General features: G+C 38.0%; 1 protein-coding gene across 1 annotated transcript in view; it reads right to left on the bottom strand.

Moving 5' to 3' along the window:
• Positions 1-16,899: 16,899 nt before the first annotated feature.
• Positions 16,900-25,877, bottom strand: part of RALGPS2 (Ral GEF with PH domain and SH3 binding motif 2) — a 156,626-nt gene continuing 147,648 nt past the window's right edge. The window contains exons 17-19 of the mRNA XM_007937615.1: positions 23,678-23,783; positions 19,907-19,998; positions 16,900-16,929 (exon numbers count right to left, since the gene is read on the bottom strand). Of these exons, the coding sequence (XP_007935806.1) occupies positions 16,900-16,929; positions 19,907-19,998; positions 23,678-23,783 (228 nt within the window). The remainder of the gene's footprint in view (positions 16,930-19,906; positions 19,999-23,677; positions 23,784-25,877) is intronic.

The following is a 25,877-nucleotide window of genomic DNA, read 5'->3' as shown; positions in this document are numbered from 1 at the left end:
CCTCGGAAACCCAAGGAGGGCTCGCTATGAATTGGGTCCCACTCAACGGCAGTGAACTGTAATAGGGAGCCTTACGTCAGCAGGCAGGCAGGAGTACGATGTACCCCTATTTGGGTCCCTTCAATGCAGAAGACCCTCCTGCCACTAGTCAGCTCAAAGACAAAAGGGCACCCCCTGGGCTATTTTAACCAAGGGGAAAACAGAATATAAGCTTACAGAAGGAAAAATATGAACCCCAAAGTGAGTCTTCCTTTAAGAGAAGCATCAGATTTAAGGGAAAGTAAAGACTAGTGTAGAATTTATATTTACCCAAATGCAATAAATGATCTTGATTTGGAATACGACATACAGAACTTTATTATCTGTATCCCAGCAAGTCAGGCTAGCATCAAAGGCCTCATTTCAGATTGCACCAGGCCATACTCTAGAGTGTCCTTCAGTTCTGTGTATCCCAAAGATCCAGGGAGTAACTAACACACTCAAAAGTACAGTCATTTGTTTTTTTCAAAATGGAAACATTAACCCCATGTTTGTGTGGTTGTCAAGATTTGTTACAACACGATTTAGTTTGCATAAGTTCATAAAACATGGCTGACAGAGGACTTAATGGCTAGTCGAGGTTCATTGTCAATTCATGTCAATGGCTTAAGAGGTTACTCACAATGACTATCCAGGTTTCTCTTATACACCAAATGGGAAGAGTTCTATTTTCACATGAAAACCTCAGAATAATTTCTGGCAATAAAAATAGCAGCATGTGTCTTTCTTTGGCAACAGCTTAATAAAGGTGCTGATAGCTTCTGAACCTAAACTGGGTGAAAAGTTTGGCTTTATCAATTTGGCAACTGACAAAGCCAGTTAAGGGACTGCTATGTCCAGCTGAGCTTAGGCTGTGGACAGATCATGTACATTCAAATCTTCCTGTGAACTAGGCATCATCCTCTGATCCTGACCCTGTCCATCTGGGGGTGTTGCTCAGAGGTCTGTGTTTTAAACAAGCACCCAAACCAAAACCAAACCCACTGCCGTCGAGTCAGATCTGACTCATAGCGACCCCTCCTTGAGTTTCTGAGGCAGTATCACTATGGAAGTAGATTGCCCAAACAAGCACCAGGTGGGGGAAATGCTGACCTTGATAACCAGCAATTAAGTGGGCGCTCTTTTACAGGTGGCCTTTTTCATGCTTTCTCTAATTGCCAGTTCGTCTATAACGAAGTTTTCTTCCCTCCTTTATTTGGTTAACAAGTGCAGGTAGTACTCAGCTCATTGTGACTATTAAAAGTTCACTGCAAAGACTCCTCTCCCATTGTCTCCTTCATCCCTGACCCCACTCCCATTTCCTGACTCCAAGAGCACAATTGGTAGCCCATTGGCACACAGTGACACGACCTAAGTTCAGGCTGACAGTCCTATTACGTACCAGCCCTGCTCTAGGGGCTTTAGATCTAAGATTTCAGGTCAGCTGCCAACAACCCTTCATGGCGGGTTCTCCTGTTGTGCACATTTTACAGATGAGGACACTGAGAAAGTAGGTTAAGTCACATGCTCAAGGCCATGAGGCAAGTGAGTGAGTGACAGGATCTGAAGCCAGGCAGTTTGGCTCCAGTGTCAGGCATTATTTCCCCAACACTGCCCAGGTGCCCTGTGGCCTATACCCTCCAATGTGTCCCCACACCAGAGTGCATGAAGATTCTGTTTCTCCCCCAGCCTCCCCACAGTGGGTATTAGCTGCTATTGTTCACCAATTCAATTGATGTAATGAGACAGTTTTCTGATGATTGAGTTTTCATTTCTCTACTATTGAGGTTGAGCATCTTTTCATAAATTAGCATATAGGTTTCCTTCTATAAATCATCCATTCTTGTGTTCTAGCACTTTTTCCTATTGAATATATTTTCTTACTGATTTGCAAAAATCTTTTATTATTCCTGACACTTTTTTTTTTTAAAGTCCAAGTATTTTCTCTCAATCTATCACCAGTCTGTTAACTTTGTCTATGTGGTCAATTGCACAGACATCCTTAGTTTTTATCTTTTTGGAAGGGGTTTGAGAATTTTAAGGTTTTTCCCACTAAGTTCACAGAGATATTCTGTGGAATTCGGACAATTAGGTCTTTAATTCACCTGGAGTTAGTTCATTCATGTATATGGGGTGAGGTAGGGATCCAACTAGATGTTTTTCCATATTTGTGAGACAATTTCACAACATCATCTATTATACCTCTTGTCACTACAGGGTTGCTATGAGTCAGAATCGACTCAATGGCAATGGGTTTGGTTTGCCCTGTAGTGGCCCTGCTGACCTCTTTCAAGTTCACATTTATGTATTTTTTTCAGTTCTTTATTCCATTCATCTACACTTGGCCTTGTACCAGTGTCATGCTCTTTTTATCATGGCTTTACAAAGCATATTCTTGTATAATAGGATGAGTCTCCCTGCCTAGTTCTTTTTACGAAGTTGACTTGGCTATCCATTCATATGGTAGCAGAGTGTTCACAGAACCCATTTCTCAGCTTCCTGGGCACAGAGCTAGAGTGCATTCTTCAACTTACCTTCTATTAAGTATGATCATGTGATCAGGGCCCAGTTGATGAACTGTGAGAGGAACTGATGCCTGTGACTTGCACACTTTTCCCACCAAATCCTCCCAGATGCTATCCTTCATGTTTCTCATGCAGAGGTTGTAAAGGTCCCAGAGAGGGGAGGCTGGGCCTCTGAATCACAATGTGAAAAGCTGCCCACTGTCCAGGAAGATAGCACTGGATTGTTACGTGGGAGACACAATTCTATTGTATAAAGCTACTGAGGCTTTAGAGTTTATTACAGCAGACTTAAACATTTCAGTGTGTGTTTGTCATTTGTTAAAAAAATGCTGTATTTGAATTTAACTAGAGGGAACTCTGGTAGTATAGTGCCTAAGGCACTTGACTGCTAACCAGAAGGCTGAGAAGGTTAAGTGTTAAACCCACCAGCCACCCCTCGGAAGGAAGGTTGGGCAAAATAACTTTAAAAGCCAGAATTGAGACAGAGATGGCTGTATTTGTAAGTGATGAAGTAAGAGTGTTCAAACCCACCAGCCACCCCTCGGAAGGAAGGTTGGGCAATCTACTTCCATAGTGATACTGCCTCGGCAACCCAAGGAGGGGTCGCTATGAGTCGGGTCCGACTCGATGGCACATAACAACAACAACAGAGTTGCATTATAATTTAGGGAAAACCAACAGCTTTGCCATGTTTAGTTGTACTTCCATGAAGATAATTTTCTTCATACTGAAATTTGCTTTTCAACAAAGGCCTTGTGCAGTTTTTGATAAGTGTGTTTTATAGCGTTTGTTGCTATTCTAGGAGAAGCTTTATCCTATTTGTTAGATGGTTATAGCTGGCTTAGAGCAACTCTGATTTCCAGGACTTGATTTATATATAGCAATTTCCAAAGGATCTCTGGCACCAAGCTGCCCAACTCACTTTATTAAAAAGTATCTGGGTCATAAAAATATTGCATTAGAGACCCTTAGATCATCATCTGACATCAAAAGCTTAGTTTGCTTATGCTGAAATTCATACTTTTCTTTAAATGCCTGTCTGAGCATGTCGACTCCTAATTTGTGACCTATGATAGCTGATTGTTGCCTGCAGGATAATGTCCAAATTTCTTATTGTAATTCAACTTGTAACTCACCTCCTCTCCTGCCCTCCCAGCACTCACTCTGGGCTGTGGGCATGTGGAATGTTTCTTTGTTCAGATTCTCCTGCCTGGAATGACTGTCTTCTCCTCCTTGTGACTCATATTCCTCACGATCATCAAGACCCGGCTCACCCTATGACACCTTCCCCAAATCTCCCAGGCAGACTCCCCTCTTTCTGTGCTCCACGATATGCTATATGTCCCTTTATGTCTTTAACAAATACCATATTATGTTGGAATTATGCACTATTTTTGTCACCCCTACCAGATTATAAAATATGTACTATAAAATATAGTCTTTTATGTCTCTATATCCATGAGACAGCACAGTAGATACTTGAAAATGTTTGCTGAATAAAGGTCCTGCTATGTGTTAATACTTGGCATGCCACCCATGTGTCTGTCTGGTTTAAGTCCGATGCTACGCTTTAGCTTGGGGAATTAAAACACAACCACCACAGAATTATCCCATTTAGATGGATATATCCAAAGTCAACAGAATGGACCCTGAAAACAAAGAAAAGTGAGAAAAATGGAACATATTAAAATGGAAATTGAAGGGTAACAAACCAAGCCATTTTGAGTTCCCAATTATAAGTCAAAACAGGAATAATGAAAACTTGTAGCACCATTAGGAAAATTTCCTTTGTCAGGTTTGTAGGTCTTGCATTTATTTTAAATGTTTCCTACACTGCTTGCTTTTTTTTTTTTTAAAAGCCTGCAATGAATGATTTATGACTTCTTTAGCTCTTTAAATAATACATTAGATTGAACAACATGAAATTGCCATCTTACGTATTTTTTATTGTTCTCTGCTTTTAGCTGTGACAGTACTGAAGTATACGTGAGGGTCTTAAGTTGGACAAAGGTATGCAAGAAGGTGGAAAGTAAAAAATCCCTTGGAATGTGAGTCAGAAAGAAATTAGGCTGGGATCACCATGGGGATAAATGTTTTAATAACTATGAAGGGGGGATTTGGCATGTGGAACATGCAGCCTTTTCTTTGTAGCTTTTTGTGTTGGTTTTTTTTTTTTTTTTTTACCATGAGGTAAAAAGGTAGTACTTTTATAATAACAAAAAAGCAAATAGTTCTAGTTTAAAGCTCGGATTAAATAATTCAACCTGAGGTATTGAACCCTACTGTGTCCTACTGCTATCAGGGTTATCCTTTCAGAATTGGGTGAACACACGGAAGCAGACAAACATTTCTGCAGGCCTGTGCTCACTGAGAATGTTCCCACCAGTCTGCTTTTCAGTTTGGAAACATTTAGTGTTTAACTCAGAAAATATGTGGAGAGTACTCTGTGGCCATATGATTACTTCATCAGATATCAAGACCTATATAGCTACATATACAGTAGGGGATCAGCCCAAGGACAAACAGCTAATGGAACAGAAAAAGGGAACTCAGTAACGCACCATGCACGTAGGGGAAATTGAGTGTGGCAAATCAGTGGGAGAAAGTAAACAGCTGGGAAAAAATAAAGTCACATCCCAATTTTGTGCCACACACCAAAATGAACTCTGCAGGATGAAAAATACTAAATACAACAGCAACATTTAAAACTATTTAAGAAAAGAGAATATCCTTATGACTTTTATAGAGAGAGGCCTTCTTATCCAAGACAGAAGAGGCACAAATTATAGAGCAAAAGAGTGAAAAACAAACTAGGTTAATAAAGCACTTATTTATAACAAAATACAAAATACAAAATAACTTTAAAAGCCAGAATTGAGACAGAGATGGCTGTATTTGTAAGTGATGAAGTAAGAGTGTTAAAAATGTATAGTTGTTGTTGTTATGTGCCGTCGAGTCGGCCCCGACTCATAGCGACCCCTCCTTGGGTTTCCGAGGCAGTATCACTACGGAAGTAGGATTGCCCAACCTTCCTTCCGAGGACTGGCTGAAAAATGTATGGAGTATTCCTATATAGTAGTAAGAAAAATAATCAACCCAAAAGAAAAAAAATGGGCAAAGGATATAAATTCACGGAAGAGGAAATCCAAATGGTTAATAAGGCATATAAACAAGTACTCAATTTTACTAGCCACTAGGAAAATGCAAAGTTAAAGGAGGTACCTCAAATGGCAAATAGCCTCACAATACCAAGTACTGGCAGAAAATAGACAATAGAGACTTCCACATTGGTGATAAATGGTTCAATCGGCCCTGCCATCTTTGAGAACAATTTGTCAGTAGCTACCCTTCAACATGGCAATTTAGAAGTAAACCCTCGACAATTATTACCATGGACACAGTGGTTCACTGGGTTGTTTGGCATAAAAACAAACAAACAAGCAAAAACTGGAAACAATATGTATGTTCATCAAAAGATTAGGTGGATAAATAAGTTGTATCATTTACTTAGATGTTTCAACACTGGCCAACTAAAACAATGTTGGTCTAACATGGCAAGTTATAAAAAGACACACATGGCATAACATTACTCATATGAGGCTTAGAAATGCAGAAAGCAACATTAGATCTTGTTTATAGATATATAATGTAGTAAAATATGACCAAAAATTCATAGGAACGATCAATAACACGTTTGACACAGTTTTTACCTCTGAAAATAAAATATGGTGGGATCAAAGTGGGTATACAAGAGGTTTAAATTAAATCTGTTCATTAAATTTTAAGAAGCTTGAATGTTAATGTTTGATAAAACTGACTGGGATAATAGGTGTTCTTTTTATTATGCTATACAACTTCCCCACCCCACCACTCATTTGCCAATTTGTTGTACTGTGCTGGCTTGCATGCTCTGTGAAGCTGAAGGCTATGCCACCCGGTACTTCAAATGTCAGCAGGGTCATCCATGGAGGACAGGTTTCAGCAGAACTGCCAGATGGAGACAGACTGGGAAGAAGAATGGGCCATCCACTTCTGAAAAAATTGGCCACTGAAAACTTTATGAGTAGCAGTGAAACACTGTCTGATGTATCACTAGAAATCTTTATAAGTAGCCATGAAACAGTATCTGAAATAGTGCGTAAAGATGAGCCCCTTGGTTTGGAAGGCATTCAAAATAGAACCAGGGAAGTGCTGCCTCCCCAGGGTAGAGTTGACGTGGATGGAGTTTATCTTTTGGGACCTTCATTTGTTGAGGGGCTATAACTCAAAATGGGAAGAGACAGCTACAAACATCCATTAATAATCAGAATGTGGAATGTACAAAGTATGAATCTAGGAAAACTGAAAGTAGTCAAAAATGAAATGCAACACATAAAGATGGATATCCTAGGCATTAATGAGCTGAAATGGACTGTTATTGGCCATTCTCAACCAGACAACCATATGGTGTACTATGCTGGGAATGATAAATTGAAGAGGAATTGACGTGCATTCGTCACCAAACAGAATGTTTTGAGATCTATCCTGAAGTATGATGCTGTCAGTGATAATATCCGTATGCCTACAAGGAAGACCAGTTACTATTTTCATTCAACTTCACACACCAACTGCTAAAGCCAAAGATGAAGAAACTGATAATTTTTACCAACTTCTGCAGTCTGAAATTGACCAAACATGAAATCCAGATGTAATGATAATTATTGGTGATTGGAATGCGAAAGTTGGAAACAAGGAAGAATCATTAGTAGTTGGAAAATATGGCTTTGGTGACAGAAATGATGCCGGAGATCGTCTGACAGAATTTGCAAGACCCATGATTTGTTCATTGCAAATACCTTTTCTCAACAACATAGAGAGTGGCTATTACACATGGACTTCGCCAGCTGGAATACACAGAAATCAGATCAACTACAGTGGAAAAATAGTGCTGGTGGTCAAGTGGGTAAGGCACTTGGCTGCTTACCAGAAAGTCAGTGGTTCAAACCCACCAGCTGCTCTGCAGGAGGAAGATGAGGCAATCTACTTTCATAAAGATTTATAGCCTTAGCAAGTCAGTGGGATGGGGTTGCTGAGTTGGAATTGGGTCCATGGCAGTAGTTTATATCTATGGAAAGAGGCGATGGAGAAGCTCATATTGTCAGTCAAAAAGTTCCTGACTGTGGAACAGACCATCAATTGCTCATATGCAAGTACAAGTTGAAGGTGAAGAAAATTAAAAGAAGTCCATGAAAGCCAAAATATGACCTTGATTATATCCCACCTGAATTTAGAGACCATTTGAGGAACAGATTTGATGCACTGAACACCAATGACCCAAGACCAGATGACTTGTGGGATGACATCAGGAACATCATACATGAAGAAACAAATGGTCACTGAAAAGACAGGAAAGGAAGAAAAGACCAAAATGGATGTCAGAATAAACTCTGAAACTTGCTCTTTAACGTAGAGTAGCTAAAGTGAATGAAAGAAATGCTGAAATCAAAGAGCTAAAGAGATTTCAAAAGGAGGCTCAAGAAGACAAAGTCAAGTATTATACCGAAATGGGCAAAGAGCTGGAGTTAGAAAACCAAAAGGGAAGAACATGCTTGGCACTTCTCAAGCTGAAAGAACTGAAGAAAAAAATCAAGGCTTGATTAGTAATATTGAAGGAGTTATGGGCAAATTATTGAACAATGCAGAAAGCATCAAATGATGATGGAAGGACTGTATCAAAAAGAACTGGTTGATGTGCAAGTATTTCAGGAGGTATCATATGATCAAGAACCAATGGTACTGAAGAAACAAGTTGAAGCTGCACTGAAGGAACTGATGGAATACTCATTGAGATGTTTCAACAAACAGATACAGTGCTGGAGGTGTTTACTTGTTTATGCCAAGAAATTTGGAAGACAGCTACTTAGCCAAACAACTGGAAGAGACAGATAATTGTGCCCATTCTGAAGTTCATCCAACATAATGTGGAAATTACCAAACAATATCATTAATATCACTCTCAAAAAAACTCACGGCCATGGAGTTGGATTTGACATAGAGACCCCTCTTTGGGTTTCTGAGGCAGCATCACTACGGAAGTAGATTGCCCAACCTTCCTTCCAAGGGGTGGCTGGTGGGTTTGAACCACCAGCCTTCTGGTTAGCAGTCAAATGCCTTAGGCACAAATAAAATTTTGTTGAAGATATTTCAAAAATGGTTGCAGCAGTATATTGACAGGGAACTTCCAGAAATGCAAGTTGGATTCAGAAGAGGATGTGGATTGAAGGATATCATTGTTGATGTCAGATGGATCGTAGCTGAAAACAAAGAATACCAGAAAGATGTCTAGCTGTTATAAAAAGGCATTCAATTGTGTGGATCGTAACAAATTATGGGTAACATTATGAATAGTGGGAATTCTAGAACACTTAATTGTTCTCATGAGCAACCTGCACATAGATCAAGAGTCTATCATTTGAACAGAACAAGGGGATACAGCATGGTTTAAAACTGGCAGCTTTGGTGATGTAGTGGATAAGGCATTTGGCCACTAACCAGAAGGTCAGCAATTCAAGCCCACCAGCTGCTCCACAGAAGGCAGATGGGGCATTCTCCTTCTATAAAGATTTACAGCCTTGGAAACCCAATGGGGGTTCCTATGAGTTGGGATGGACTTGATGACATGAGTTTTTGAGTATGTCAGGGTTGTATCCTTTTACCGTACTTATTTAATCTGTATGCTGAGCAAATAATCTGAGAAGCTGGATTATATGAAGAACATAGCATCAGGATTGGAGGAAGACTCATTAGCAATCTGTGATATGCAGATGACACAACCCTGCTTGCTCACAGTGAAGATGACTTGAAGCACTTAGTGATGATGATCAAAGACTACAGTCTGCAGTATAGATTATACCTCAACATAAAGAAAACAGAAATCCTCATAACTGGACCAATAGGTAACATCATGAGAAATGAAGAAAAGACTGAGGATGTCAGAGATTTAATTTTGCTTGGATCCACAGTCAACGTCATGGAAACAGCAGTCAGGAAATCAGACGTCATATTGCACTGGGCAAATCAGCTGCAAAGGAACTTTTTAAAGCAGTAAGAAGCTAAGATGTCACTTTGAAGACAAGGTGCACCTGACAAGCCATGGTATTTTCAACTGCCCCATGTGCATGTGAAAGCTGGACAAAGAATCAGGAAGCCTGACAGGAGTTTATGCCTTTGAATTGTGGTGTTGGTCAAGAATACTGAAAATACCATAGGCTGCCAGAAGAACAAACAAACCCATCTTGGAAGAAGTGCAGCCGGAATGCTCCTTGAAAGTGAGAATGGCCTGACTTCGTCTCACCTCCTTTGGTCATGCTGTCAGAAGGGACCGTGCTCTGGAGAAGGTTATCATGCTTGGTAAAGTAGAGGGTCAGCTAAGAAGGGGAAGACCCTCAACGAGATGGATTGACGCAGCGGCTGCAATGATGGGCTCAAGCATAGCAAGGACTGTGAGGATGGTGCAGGACCGGGCAGTGTTTCGTTCTGTCATACTTAGGGCTGCTATGAGTCAGAGCCAACTTGATGGTACCTAACAACAACATACAAGTTCCCATGTTTGATATAAAATAAATTTTTGAAACTGAGGGGGCTGTTAAAGAAAAATATTTACACAGCTATACTGATGATATTTGAAGATGAGGATGTAATTTACAGTCTGTAAATTTCCCAGTGTATTGATTTCTGCCATAAATGGCGCAGGTTGCTCACTTAAGAATGTTTGAGTCCTGTTAGGAGGGGAAGGGGGCAGAAGGACCAGGAGAATAATAGACCCAGAAGCTTTATGATAAGAGAGGACTGCCTGGTAAGAGGTTGAGGATGTTAAATATACACATTGTCCCCTTCCTGGCCAGGGAAGTTTAATGGCAAGTTCCAGCAGAGTGAGGTTTATGTAAAATGACCAAAGGAGTAAAGTGGAAAATGGAGACATGTGGGAGTGGAACTGTAAGAAGAGCACCCACGTAAATGGCCTGTGAGGCAGACAGGTTGATCTCATCAGAGAACAACTGTCAGTCTCTCTCGGTTCCAGTATAAAGACAATGAGAATTTCCAAAGGCCACTAAAGAGGTACGAAGACTGTGGAAAATGGACTTCTGGTTTGCCAAAACATCTAGTGCTGGTGGAAGGGGCTCCCCAAATCTCTTAAGAGTGCAAGCTCATGTGGAATTCTTTTTTGTTGTTGTTATGTGCCGTTGAGTTGGATTCGACTCATAGCGACCCCTCTTTGCGTTTCTGAGGCAGTATCACTAGTGAAATTCTTAGATGGGGCTTAATCAACACACCCCAGCCAATGACTTTCATTATTTCTGTACTTCTTCCAATTTAAGGCTCCACAGGCTGGAAGACGGATTGTTTTCAGAGATGTTAAATTGTAAACAAATGTCATCATATCTTAGAACCTATAAAATAACAATAGGTAGCAAACAAGGCCTCTTTGGTGATTGCTCATATAACATCTCCTATTCAGAGTGGGGGGATGTAGCTGGAAATATTACACCTTTGGCTTCTATCCCCCAAGAGCCCATCTGTCCACACGACAGAACATGTCCTTGTTCTGCTCTAAAGAGCAATGGAAATTCACTCAGACACTTCCTCTATACCAACATGACCTTGTACCAAACATAACTATTTTAGGAAGAGGAAAGAATTAAGAGTTCATTTATACTTTAAAAATTGATAAAATGCAAATATGGTAACAAAATATCCCCATACAATCTTTATTTTTAAGTAATTTATTTCGATAGAAATATTTCAGAAATTTGTACTTAAATTCATTTTAAGTTAGCATATGCAAACACACTGAAGACCACACACTCATATTTGCATATTAAAAAGAAACAAAAAGTGAGAGAGGAACCAAGCTGCACATCACTCATGGAGGTCATAGTGCAATCGAGTGCTGCTTCATGAGAGTACCTGAAGTTAATCGGGATAGAGAGGGGTAAAAATGGCTTGTGTTTACCTGTACATTATCATCACTTGGTGTTTACCCCACAGATAAAGTTTGACTTCCATTAGCTTATGCTGTGGACCAATCCCCCAACTCCTCCCCAAATATATACTTCAGTAGGCTGTAAAACAATGAATTTGTCCATAATAAGGGTGTAGGAACTCTTGAGAGTTTTTCATGTATCATCAGCTATTCTGTCATACCTAATTAGTCAATAATCACTGGACTAAATGTGTGAGTAGGAGGCAGTAGTATCTTTAGGGGTATTTAATATCTGTTACCTGGTATCTAAAGCCACAGCTACTATTCAGGACATTTTCTTCTGTTTGTCTTTTAAAAACAAAAAGTTCAGTCCAAAGCACTCTAATCATTTATCTTTAATCTCATCATCACTTTGCAGTCCAAATGGCTAGAATAAAACTTTAAATTCTGCTAATAAACCTCAAGGACAAGTTAACCCTTCATTTGGGTTTAAAGACTATGTCTACTCGCCTACCTCTGGCCCTTTACAAAGCGTGAAAATAGCATCTTGACACAGCTGAACAGAAGCTGAAGATCTTGCAATATCTTAGAGAGCAAAAGGTTTTCAAGCTTTGTTTTTACACAGAATGCGAACTTAGTCTCTAACTCCCCTTTAATTTACACACGAGTTATTTTCACTTCCCTGATAGGATATTTTTACGTGAACAGTAACAGTGACTACTGGTTGGTTTTAAGTTTTATTTAAGAATGAACTGAAATAAACCTCAATTCTGGCCAAAGGGATTCTCATTGCAATATTTCAGTAGCTTTAACAAAACCCAAACCAATCTTTCTAGTTATGTCTTAATCTTTTACGGGTTTTCAGAAAAGCTTTATGATTTAATCTATGCTCAAAATAACAACAGCAAAATACAAATTAACTCAGTTGGATGCTCTTCAAGTTGCTTCCAAGAGTGCTTATCTAAAGGTTGGTTTGGGTGGGTTTATTGTTAATCTCTGACCCTGGAGGGAGAGGAGAAGGAAGGGAGCTTGTCTAAAAAGATTCAAAACCAAGGAGGACTATGACAATTACCTAGCTTTACCTGTACAGCTTTCATAGACTTTCTATGAGAAAAGACTAAGCTGGTAGAGAGAGGGTAGCACACACTCCTGAAATAAGAGGAGTAAGAGGGCAATGATTATTGTCATACTCTATGCCCTAGAATTGGTCTTCAGATTGATAAGGCACTGACCAAATTTTCCCCACACTTACAACTTGAGATCCAGATGTAATGAAATTTCTTTCAATAAACTTAGGTTGTGTACACACAGCTATCTCTCATTAGAACCCTCTAAAGAGAAAACAATCACTTTAGACACAAGCCATTTTTAGGGGAGCAAAACCAACAAGTACTTAAATTGCTGTGAAAAGGTTGACTTTACATGGAAAAGAATTCATCATCAATGTGATTTAATGAATAATTTTTGTATTTCAAAGCTTAGAAAAAAAAAAACAAACAGAATACCACTCTGGTTGTAAAACTTCTGTTTGCAAGAAGTAATATAAAAAAAGAGACAAAAAAATAAAAGCAAACCTTAAAATGTCACTGAACAAGTTTGACAAGCCTCACCACTTGCTTTATATTGTCTATTCATGCAATAGTGGTACTACTGTTCCACTGGGACACTGTCAAGTTCATCTTAATTTTCAAAAAGGGATCCAATGATTTTAAAAGCTTTTGAAGCAAAGGATTTCTTTTAGTAAAGAGCACCGGCTGTCAACCAACACTAGGACCTCTTGTTTACAGGAGAAGATAATGTGGTGGCTTAGGAACCAGCTGTAAAGGAATGTGCCTCCAAACAGGACAGAAATCAAGAGTGGGCATATTCTTTAAAAAGGTTAATGAAGTAACTTCACTATGGTTATTGATTTCCAATTAATATGATGTCTGCCCTATAGTCTTGTTTTCAGTAGTAAAGGTATAATATAGCTTATAGATTTAACCTCAAAAAAAAAAAAAAAAAGACAGACTTATGGTCATGTCATCTGGTCAGGTGAGTTCTAAGTATTCTAAGAGGCTGACAGGATGCTCTTAGAGGGGCCCAGTTTCAACCAACAGACTGCATTCACTAGAGACTGTAAACATTTTCTCATGGTTTTCCCTTCTATATATGTAATAGGGCTCCCCCTCCTAGGACTCCTTTAAAAATCTTCTAAAAGAAAAATATATCTACTTATAAAAACCTGCAGTTGTCAGTATCTTGATTCTTTGATATACAGAAAGCTCCAATACCACAACAGTACAACGGTCATATGGCATTTTCCACCCATAGAAACACATGCCTAGGGAGAAAAAACATTTCTCAAACTAAACTGTTTGGATCCCTTTTTGTAATGTTTACACAAATAATATTTACATAGTGAAGAAAACAAAAGAAGGTGTGTTTGATAGTTCTTTTTCAATTCTTAAGAGTTTGGAGGTTACAGTAAAAATAGTATTCTGAAAACTAAGCAGAGCCTAAACATTGTGGGGCACAGAAGTGTATCTGCTGCTCAGGAAGGTCATCACATCACTATTTTCAGAGTGACATTTAAAAACTGATGTTATTTCCAAATGACAAATAAGCCTCCAGGTTCAAATAAATTGTTAAATGAGGTGCACTTCCAATTGTATTCTGCTAATATTACATACTACTATTCTAGGCCTTATACAAGCCAGTCATTACACAAATCATAAAGCCACTGAACTTTAAATTGTAATTGAATTTCTAATGAGTTCCTCCTCTTGGCTAGGAGGGAAATAAATACACTTATTATTGATGGAATTTTTGAACTGCTAAGTCACTAATTTGCAACTGAGGACAGACTCTAAGAGGAAAGTAAACTCACCTTCCCATTAATAAATTACTTAAATATTTAATGTATTTTGGTACTGTACTTTCTTTGTTTGAATTATCATCAGGTAAGTTAGAGATGAAAAATTCACCTACACGGTTTTAATTTTGGCTTCTCTTACAGGTTTCAATTAGTTTTAAATGCTAAATATAGTCTTAAACAATGACTGATCTTTTGAATAGAATAATTTGAAGACAGAAAAACAACAACTTCTATTGCACCTTATGTGAAGAGTTATCAATCACTCAGAGGCCACAACTCTATCGACAGAGAACTAGTGGCCAAATCTACTAGGCAAGCATCCATTAATGTTTAGAGCTGGGAGAAAAACAAACAAACAAACAAAAAAACCAAACACATCTTCCAGCTTAGCTCTCTCTCTTTGGCAAAACTGTGTGATGTCAGGCTCTGACTTCCAGTTGCTTATCTCCACAGAAATGGTTAACCTAGAACATACCCACTTTAGCTTATTTATGACAAACAAAATAATAATAATAAAAAAATCCACAGGGTTCTCATCTACAATATCTTTTAAAAAGCACATACACTGTTAAAATGCTTATTTTTGAAGAGAAATAAACAAAGAATTTAAAAAAATGCAAAGCAAAGTCAGATGTGCAAGGTCTACACAGTAATACTGCTGGCCACTCAGACGGCGTCCTTCTATGCACCCAACGTGGGTTAAGCTTGGGGGTTCAGTAACTGAAAACGCATTCTACACAGGTAACTTTTTGCCCTCTCCCAGCCCATACACCCTGTCACCTTCCACAAAACCAGAAATCATGGTATTTCTAACTGTGATATAAGATACGTATTTTAACTCATATCTTTTCCAAACAGAAAACCAAACTAAAAAAACTTAACTCAGAAAAAAAAAAAAAAAGCTCTTCTATATTTCTTTGAATGGATTTTTAGCTAATTATTGTGTAGGTAATATTTTCTATTTAGATTTCATAGACTTAAGGGCAAAATACTTTACGATAAAAAAGTATAAAATTCTCTAAGAATACAAATGTGAGAAATTCTTTTTATATGAGGCCTAAATTATTAGAAGATATCTGTCAAAAAGTATTTCTTACTCTGGGCTGCTGCTAAAACTTATGATGCCTCATGAGGTTGTGACATCCAACACGTAACCTTTGTTCACATGCCATTTTTTGTTAAAATTCTAAGATATCCCACCTTCATGCCATTTTGGGTAATTCATAGTTTGTTTGTTTTGGAAATTAAATGCACTACTGTAAAGGTAAGCTCTCACAAAATTGCTTGCTCAACTACTGAGAAAATAGGGTTTCATGGCAGGGGCCTGTAGTCAGTTTGCAGAAAAATGTTTTGTCACAAAGCGTAAGTTACATAAGAAGGAAACAGTTGATACTTAAAAATCCCCAGAATCTCAAAGCTTTCACACTTTTTTCCTTTTAAAAATTATTTTGTATGTCTTACAACAAGATCCATACATACAGTATGTGGAATCTCTTTCAAACGAATGTGATCCTGCATCTCATATGGAACAAAAACAATGCAAATGAATAATAAAAAAACATATCTCTGGCATTGTGCACACTAAATACTGTGAAAGAAAATATCCTGACAAAATGTCAGTATGTCACTTCAATGATAAAAATCCCCTTGGGCCTGAGAGATGGGCTCACCTTGAAAAATGTAATTTTTCATAAAACCTTCCCAGGAAAGTTTAAGTTGGGGCTGCCATTCTCTCTAGTAAGCAGATCCATGGCCCAACAATGAATCATATAAAAGATTAAACTTGAAAGCCTGTTAGAGACCACCACTTTTAAAGTGGCTGCCATACAAACACGTGGCCTTTGTGTCCTCTGTGGGAAACAATGTTCCCTGCACAGAGGCAATTTCAGAAGTTTAGTGTTTGTTTTTGTAAAAACCTCCCAAAACAAAACAAAACAAGCAAACTCCTAAACCTCAAACAAACCCCAACAACTCACATTATTAACGTTGCACACTTGGGCTGTGAGAAAATGAGTGAGACTCCAGACCAGAAGCGAAACACACCTTTCAGGTGGGTTGCTGGTATGATCCCTACAAAGTTAAAGTATCTCTACACGCCAGTCCAAAACCAGCTCCTGATGTAGCCCAGAAGAAATAGATTTTTCTTTTTTGAAGTATATCTAAAAAAAAGGCAATTCCCCCCTCCAAAATGTAGTAGAAAGTTAAAAGAAATGCAAAGTAGCTATCATCTATTCCAAGCACAGCACCGCCAGAGGATTCACACACACTATTTGGTGTTTCATGTTGGTTCTCCTTTCATTCTTTTAAGGCAGTGGTATCCACAGGTCAATTCAGAGATAAGAAGCATGGTCAATGGCAGTTCATTTTGCAACTCTAATTTGTTCTCACTTCATTCCCTGAAATTAGTGCTTTTTGGTTCAGAACTCCAAAGGCTTAGCTGGAACCTGTGGGCTCCTTCGTGGCGCAGGATCAGTCTATAGCTGGCACTCCTTCAGGTCCTCACTCTCACTGTAGAGCAACAGTTCACCTTTCTTCTTTTACTCAAATGTCATCAAGTTTGTAGGAACCTATGAGATATAGGGATCACAAACCAAGAGTGTTTAAACCACTACTTTTCAAGTAATAGTTCTTATCTTTCCTTGTCATTTAGGCAACCCCAAATGTTAAAATCTCTCTGACCTAAATTTGATAGAAGACACTTCAATAATTTATGAATAAATGAATACCCCAGAACATTTCAGAGAGAAAAACCACTGAGCTAGGTTAATACTCTCTCTCTCTCTCTAGCAAATGGACTCCGGGGCTCAGATGATGTTTACTGAATGAATGAATGAATGAATGAATGCGCAGAGCATTAGGTATGCCTCTGGCAGGGGGAGATTCCAGAGAAACACGCCTGTCATTGTTTATTTTCCTCATTATATCTGTTACAGTAAATTCTAACATGTAAATGTTCTAAATCCAGCACAGATACTAAGAACTTCTTTGTGAAGTCATTATGAATACAAATGCAAAAGAATAAAACTAGATAAATTCAGATCTGACATTTTATAACCTCAAAAATCAATAGGCTATAGATTAACTTACTATTTATAGAGTAAATCAAATATAATTTGATTTTTAAAGTCTGAAATTCAATAATAATAATAATTTTGAAATATGAATGTTTTTTTTTTTTAAAATTAGCTAATAAATCTTCTAGTCAAAGTCTAAAGGTTTCACTTTGTTAAAGAAAACACTCTTTATCCTTAATACCAGCTTTCCATAGTTGTGCTGGTAAAGACATTTATATGTACATGGTCTTCTCCTTGTCTTTTAAGATAGTTTAATGTTCTCACACTTTCATCTTTTTCTGAAAACCTATGATACTCAAAAAAATGCATCTCTTACATGCATCAGCTTCTCAATGAAAAATTCTGTTCAACAATATAACCATAACTGAATTATAAATCAAACAAAATACAAATGCTCAAACTAATTTAAAGTATAAATTTCTGGGTCTGGTGAGAAAAAACTCATTTTGAAATAAAGTAAGAGCTTCACTTTCTTCTATGTTACTTGAACGTCGTTTAATGTGTTGCTGAGTCTTCTCAGTGCATTCTGGGGTGAAGGGAGATGAAGCATAAATACAGACAGGCAGATATGATGACAAACAGAGTCTAACGTGTTTCAAATTTTACCACATCTATTTATAAATTTGCTTTTACTCTGATTTTTCAAGTATAGAAACAAACACGCAAGCAGATGAAAAGACTAGTGGTTGGCTGATTCAGCAAGAAGGTCCACTAAAGAGCAAAAGAAACGGAATCTTTTTTTAATTTCCTTACTACCCAAATATTTTATTATAATACACACACACACATATATATATATATATATATATATATATTTTTTTTTTTTTTCCTCAGCAATTTCTCTTGTCTATATGGCTTTCAAAGTTTAAGAAAACTGAATCGTATGCTGGTGTTCATATACTACCCTAGATATATTTTGAAATCTGAGGTTTTTCTTCTTCTTCTTTTTTTTTTTTTTAAAAGACACTTAATACTTTAAGCTGCATTTAAAGAGAATGTATAGCATAGAGGTGACTCCAGAAAGGATTAGTGCAGGCAAAAGAAGGTCTGTTTCCTTCATTCTGCCCTAGACACTAACGTGACAAGGATAAGACAGTAATCTGTACTCTATGGCATTTTTTCATCTCCTTTATGAAGGTTGCTTAAAATGGTACCAAATACTGCTATCAGTCTTTCATATTTATTTGATATATATACATATGAAATAACAAAATTACGAGCAAACTAAGTCTATTTCAACGATATTTAGAAAGAATGGATTTAAAGGATGAAGGTATCAGAGTCGGGTCCCGAGCCAACCATTTTTCACTTCTCCAACCCTGAAACAAATCATTTAGCTTCTCTGAGCCTTAGAGTTTCGTTTATTAAAGAAAAGGGTAATAACTTAGATCCTAAGAATATTGTAGAATGAAAAATACTTCTATATCATTTTATGCAGTATTAGCTATCATTAATACCCTAAGCCAATGATTTTCAAGTATGTTCAACTAAAACTTGGTTCTACAAAAAGTCTATAGAATTTCCATAACTACAGTTCTGTTTAATGTATGTCTGTCTGCTTTACAAATTTGTGGGTTCAATTCTAACCGTGCAACAAGGTTTTGGGAAAACAACACTAGAGATTCCTTCTCCTTTGGAGCTGAAAGTCTCTAAATAACACCATGTTTGTTTCAGTAAAATAAAAACAAACCAAAGATCAAAATGGTTTCTAATTTCACTGTAACCATGGGAAGCCATATCAAATGGTAATTAGAACAAGTAAAAACAAACAAACAAAACTAACTGTCAACTAGTCAATTCTGACCCATAGTGACCCCCACTGGGTTTCCAAGGCAGTAAATTTTTACAGAAGTAGATTGCCCAATTTTCTTTCTGCAGAGCAGCTGGTGGGTTTGAACCACTGTCCTTCTTGTTAGTAGTCAAATCCCTCAGGCACTGTGCCACCAGAGCACCTTAGAACAAGTAAAGATGAATCACAATAGTTTTTACTGAAGAGCCATCTAGTGTTTACCTCTTCTGATATTATACTCCCTAGCCTCTCACCACATTCTACCAACACTGGCTATATTACTCTGTTCTGAATACCTTAAGCTTTTTCCAGCCTCAGCACCTTTGCATTCTCCGTTCCCTCTACCTGGAACTGGCATCCTCCTATTTTCATATGGCTGGTGCTAGTCCTTCAGGTCAATGCCATCTCCTCCTCCTTTATTGAAAGCTGGATCTATTCTCATCACTCTGTATCACATTATTGTTTTATTTTCTTTATATAGTTTTTACTACTTGAAATTGTATGTTGTTTATTGTCTTGCTCCTCACTACAATGCACACTTCATGTCTTCTTGCCTACTGTCAATAATAATAAAAACACTACTCTTTGCCCAGTTCATTCAGAAAAGTATTTCACTGACTTCTCTTTGGAATCTTTTAAGATATATTATAGATTCTTCTGAGGACTAAGAGAGATGCTCACCTGTTGTTTGTTACTTTGGCAGGCTGCACTCAAATGCTTAAACCACAGCATTGCATTCATCCGACTGCCAGCCTGAAACTTATATGAGTTCCCTAAAATTATCAAAAACAAAGGAGAAATAAAAAAAAAAAATTGGACTATGATAGAATAATCCTGACAAATATCAAAAAGCAATATAAACCACTAGTGTTCTCCTGATTTTCCAATACAAAGAGTCCCCTATGCAAACAAATTCACGTTACTGTTTTTTTTTTCCCCAGAAAGTCACCATTTTGCTGTTTATGAATTAGAAGAGATGTAAATCAATTTAAAAACTAGTGTTAATTTACGTTTCTACATGCCAAAATGCTTTAGTATGTTTTGACATTTAAACAGCTATTTAACATGACTAAGGATTAATGAAAGAACTCGAGTGCTGCAAACAAGTAAGCCCTCAACTTCTAATGAAATTGTTGGAGGTCTGAACCCACCCAGCAGCTCCGGTGGAGAAAGACCTGGCAGTCTGCTCCCATAGAGATTACAGCCGAGAAAGCCCTATGGGGCAGTTCTACTCTTGTCCTATGGGGTTGCTATGAGTTGGAATTGACTCAGTGGCACTCAACAACAAGGATTGAATTACTATCAATTTCAACAACATTTTCAGTTACATTTGTCAAGGTTATTACAAATTTCCAGATCTGTGGATGGCTCTACAGGGAAATCTAAGACAGCATTTCTTTCCCTTGTAGAATATGAGAAATTCATCTGTGTTTTGTGTATTTAATAGCTCCTATATCATCCGTAAGAATCCCTAAGTGGCACAGTGATTAAAGCGCTCATCTGCCAACTGAAAAGTCAGTGGTTCAAACTCACCAGCTACTCTGTGGGAGAAAGATGTGGCAGTCTGCTTCGATAAACATTAGAGCCTTAGAAACCCTCTGAGGAAGATCTACTGTACCCTGTAATATTGCTATGGGTTGCAACTGACTTGACAGCAATTGGTTCAGGGTTTTTTGGTTTATACTGCCTCTAATTCAATGATAATGATTTATGGTTATATGTATTAAGGTGAGAAGGCAATAAACTGAGCAAAGAAAGGATTTATACTATAGGCTGCTCTAAATTAAAAAATATTGTGGTAAAATAGACATAACAAGGTATTTGCCAAGTGTCTAATTCAGTGACACTACATCCAGCATGATGTGCATCCATCAACATTATTCATTTCCAAGTTTCTCATCACCCCAAACAGACACTCAGTACCCTTTAGGCAGTTATTCCCCATTCCTCCTCCTCCCAGCCCTTGTTGTTGTTATTGTTGTTGGGGAGCTCTGGTAGCATAGTGCCTAAGGCGCTTGACTGCTAACCAGAAGGCTGGCGGTTCAAATCCACCAGCCCCTCCTCGGAAGGAAGATGAGGCAATCTACTTCCGTAGTGATACTGCCTCGGAAACCCAAGGAGGGGTCGCTATGAGTCGAGTCTGACTCGACGGCACATAACAATACAGCCCTTGGTAACCTCTAATAAACTTCTGTGTTTATGTATCTGTTTATTCTAGATACTTCATGTAAGTGGGATGATAGCTTATTTGCTCTTTTGTGTCTGATTTATTCTACTCAGCATAATGCTTTCAAGGTCCATCCACATTGTAGCACGTATCAGAACTTTATTTCTCTTTATGGCAGAATATGTATAGACCACATTGTGTTCCTCCAGTCATCTGCTGATGGACATCTGGGTTCTCTCTACCTTTTAGCTATTGTAAGTAATGCTGCAAAGAAGACCTAAAGTCTTTTTATTTCCCAGGTCTTAAAAAATTCTACTCTCTTCCCTTTAATTGCATTCAATGGATGAAGAGCCTGACCATATTTGGACACCATAGATTTTTTCTTTGAGATGCTAATAGTCAAAGAAATTTTTCACTTTCAGAAGCATTTTTTTTCCTTCACCAAATGTTTAATTTATCCAAGTAACATTATTTTGCTTACTGAACTCAGATGCAGACATTAGGTCTGAATAAAAGGACTATCTACGAATAAGCAGGCCACAGTTGCCATTTGTCCATTTTCCCTTCTCCTGCAAAAAGACCACCAGTAATAGACCCAATAAATAGCCTTGCTACAACAAAATAGTTCTGTTAAGCATCCTAAGGAAAACAAAGAATGTGTTAATTAAACCCAATGAAAATGATATCTTTTTAAAATGGAACTTTATCAATAATGCCTTTGGGATTTTGCAGCATTGGAGTTTTAAATTCAGAATATAGAGAAAAGTGTCCTTAATCTGTAAATAAATTTATTTATTCTCAAAACAAGACAGTGCTGGTGTTTCTCTTCCATATCTAACATATTTCCTTACTTAAGTCTTTACTTAACATACTCTATCTTCCTAAAGCTAAAAAACCAAACTGATTGCCTAGTGATTCCAATTCATAGTGACCCCCATTGGGTTTCCAACGCGGAAGCAAGACTGCCGAATCTTTCTTCCACGGAGTGGCTGGTGAGTCTGAACCACCAACCTTCTGGTTGGTAGTCAAATGCCTTAGGCACTGCACCACCAAGATCCCTGTATCTTCCTAAAAGTAGTACACAAAATAGCATTTAAATAAACAGAAATGAAAGTATAGTCAATAAACAGTAGTGACATTTCATTTCAGTTATGAGTTGGAGTTAGTGTAGAGTGGATTCTGGGCAGATGTGAAAGAATTTCCTTCTGGCTTCCTGTGTGGTGCTTGTCAACAGCTGGCAGTTAGGAAGAAGAGTAGCAGTTGCTCAAGGATCCTTTCTGATGGACTGCCTCAGGTACCCACTACAGGCTCAGGTACCCACTACAGGCTCAGGTAGTGTGAGAAGGTATGATTGTATACAGCCAACCCTCCAAATTCTCTTATCTACTTTATAAGCAAACTCCTACGGTCAACTGCCAATAATTTAATTCATAAATGTCTACATATATTGTATGGCAAGTATTAGAACTGTATTTATTTGGAAAGTGACTGATATCAAATAACCAATTAATTTAATTAAAAATAACTTCTGCCATACTCAGAACTTAAGAATAATATAATTCAGGGTATAAATGAAAACCCTTCCCCAAAAAATACTGCCATCAAGTTGATTCCGACTTGTAGAGACTCTATATAACAGAATGGAACTGCCCGTTAGGGTTTCCAAGCCTACAAACCTTTACGGAAGCAGACTGCCACATCCTTCTCCTGTGAAGCAACTTCTTGTTGTTGTTATTTGCCGTCGAGTCGGCCCCAACTCATAGCGACCCCTCCTTGGGTTTCGGAGGCAGTATCACTACGGAAGTAGGATTGCCCAACCTTCCTTCCGAGGACTGGCTGGTGGGTTTGAACCGCCAGCCTTCGGGTTAGCAGTCAAGTGAAGCAACTAGTGGGTTTGAAATGCTGACCTTTCTGGTCAGCAGCTTAAGCTTTAAACACTGCCACCAGATTAGTACATATATGACAAATCTCTGAGATTTTAAAATAATTGTGGCCTATGGCGTGTCAACTTCATTTCCTTCTTCTCTCTCTCCTTCTCTCCCTCTTTTGGTTAGCTTTCAAGGGATTATTTGGGCTTTTAATTTTCAAGTTTATTCCCATGTAGTAAAGAAAATAAACTCTAAAGAATTTAAGGTATCATTAAAATGTATTATGTGACATATTTTCCCAAAAGATGAAACTATACAAACACTCCTGATATAGAATATCCCAGTTAAACTAGACTCTGGCTTATCAAAAGTTATGTATAAGCAATTCCTTAAACCCCAGTTACTCTAACAATTCACCTTTCTCAGAGTCAGTCAGCAAGAAGAGATCTGGATGTTCTGGGTCATCAGCCATCATCACCATCCATCCTACCACAGACACGTTCTTGTTTGATGTTGATTTGAACTGAGAGGAAAAAGGATAATTAATGGAAACACAACATTAATGGCTCATATTAAGGAAAAATTAAGCTTCAGCAGTTTCTCCTAATGAGAGATGAGATGTGGGAATTCATGCTGGTTCAACTCTGCCCAGGGCCTTTTACTACTAAATTCCATCTAGACAAGCCCTCCTTAGGTAGTATTCTATTTTCCAGATATTTCATCATCAAAACCTAACTGTCCTATTCTTCATTCCTAAAGAGCATGATCTTTTAGTGAATCTGATAAATTCATCTTTTTTTCCCCACTGAGTTACTGTGCTACTTCATGGGAAATACACATTTTAATAGAGTTGATATCTTAAACCTGATGACTGAATAAACCAGCAAGTGTCTGGATAAATCACCCTATTAACAGAGTAAAGGAGAAAACGAGATGATCATCTAAAAAAAAAAAAAAGCTACAATGTAACACATTGTGATAAGAACTTAGACAAGTAAAAATGGATAGGAATTTCTTTAATAAAGAATAAAACCAAAATCAAACTCTCTGCCATTGAGTCAGATCCGACTCACAGCAACCCCTTCTTGGGTTTCTGAGGTGGTATCACTATGGAAGTAGATCGTCCAACCTTCCTTCCAAGGAGTGGCTGGTGGGTTTGAACCGCCAGCCTTCTGGTTAGCAGTCCAGTGCCTTAGGTACTATGCCACCAGAATATCTATCAAAAAACAAAACAAAAAACCTAAATCTATACAAAAACAAAACAGAGAAGAAATCCCCTGCAGTAAACATACTGAAGGGTAAAATGCTAAAAATATGTCAAAATCAGCATCAGGACTAGAACGCCCACCATTGCTACCTCCATTCAACAGTGAACTGGAAGACTTGGTTCAGGAAGACAACAACAACAAAGTAAAAGGTGAGGAAGAAATGAAAATGCAGTTATTCACAGATGATCTTATTACATACACAGAACACTCACCAAAACCTACTGGGTTAATAAAAGAAAGATTTTCAAGATGGGTGGAACAAGATCAATATAAAAGTCAGCTGTAATTCTATACAAAGACAGAATAAAACGTTCTCTGGTCTTACGCCGACTTCATGTGTTGGTATGCTGGAGCTTACTGTTGTGGCGACTGTGTCGATCTTTGTCACTGAAGATTTCCTTCTCATTTTTGATGACCTTCTACTTTACTAAAAATGACATCCTTTTCCAGAGATTAGTCTTTCCTGATGCTGTGTCCAAAGTAAGTGGGCCAAGTTTTGCCATCCTTGCTTCTAAGGAGCATTCTGGTTGTACTTCTTCTAAGACTGGTTTGTTCTTCTGACAGGTCACAGTGTAGTCAATATTCTTCATCAACACCAGAACTTGAAGGCATCGATTTTTCTTGTCTTCCTTTTTCATGGTTCAGCTTTCTCATGCATGAGGTAAGTAAAAAAGACCACGGCTTGGGCCAGGTGCACCTAAGTCATCAAAGTGAAGTGTCTGCTTTTTAAACCTTTAGAGAGGTCTTCTGCAGCAGATCTGCCTAATGTAATAATACATCATTTGATTTCTTGACTGCTGCTTCCATGAACACTGATTATTGATCCAAGTAGAATGAAACTGCTGACAACTTCAATTTTTGTTTCTCCATTTATCATGATGTTTATTGGTCCAGTTGTTAGGATTATCATCTTCTTCATGTTTCTTCACATTAACGCATACTTCATACCGAAGGCTGTAGTCTTTAACCTTCATTAGTAAGGGCTTCAAGTTATCTTCATATTTTTGGTAAGCAAGGCTGTGTCATCTGCGTATCACAGGTTGTTAACAAGTCTTCTACCAATCCTGATGCCACATTCTTTTTTCCATAGACTAGTTTCTTGAATCATGTGTTCGATATACAGAGTGAATAAGTAAGGTAAAAAGATACAACCTTGCTGCATACCTTTTCCACGGACTATCCCCTTGTTCTACTCAAACAACTGCTTCTTGACCCATGAAGAGGTTCTGCCTGAGAACAATGAAGTGTTCTAGAATTCGCATTGCAGCTGGAATGCTCCTTGGAAGAGAGAATGGCCTCACCTACTTTGGTCATATTGTTAGATAGGACCATTCTCTGGAAAAGGCTGT

Source organism: Orycteropus afer, unplaced genomic scaffold, assembly GCF_000298275.1.
Source record: "Orycteropus afer afer isolate SDZICR_OR568_19922 unplaced genomic scaffold, OryAfe1.0 scaffold00043, whole genome shotgun sequence".
Lineage (NCBI taxonomy): Eukaryota > Metazoa > Chordata > Mammalia > Tubulidentata > Orycteropodidae > Orycteropus > Orycteropus afer.
This window is presented reverse-complemented; position numbering and strand designations above follow the sequence as displayed.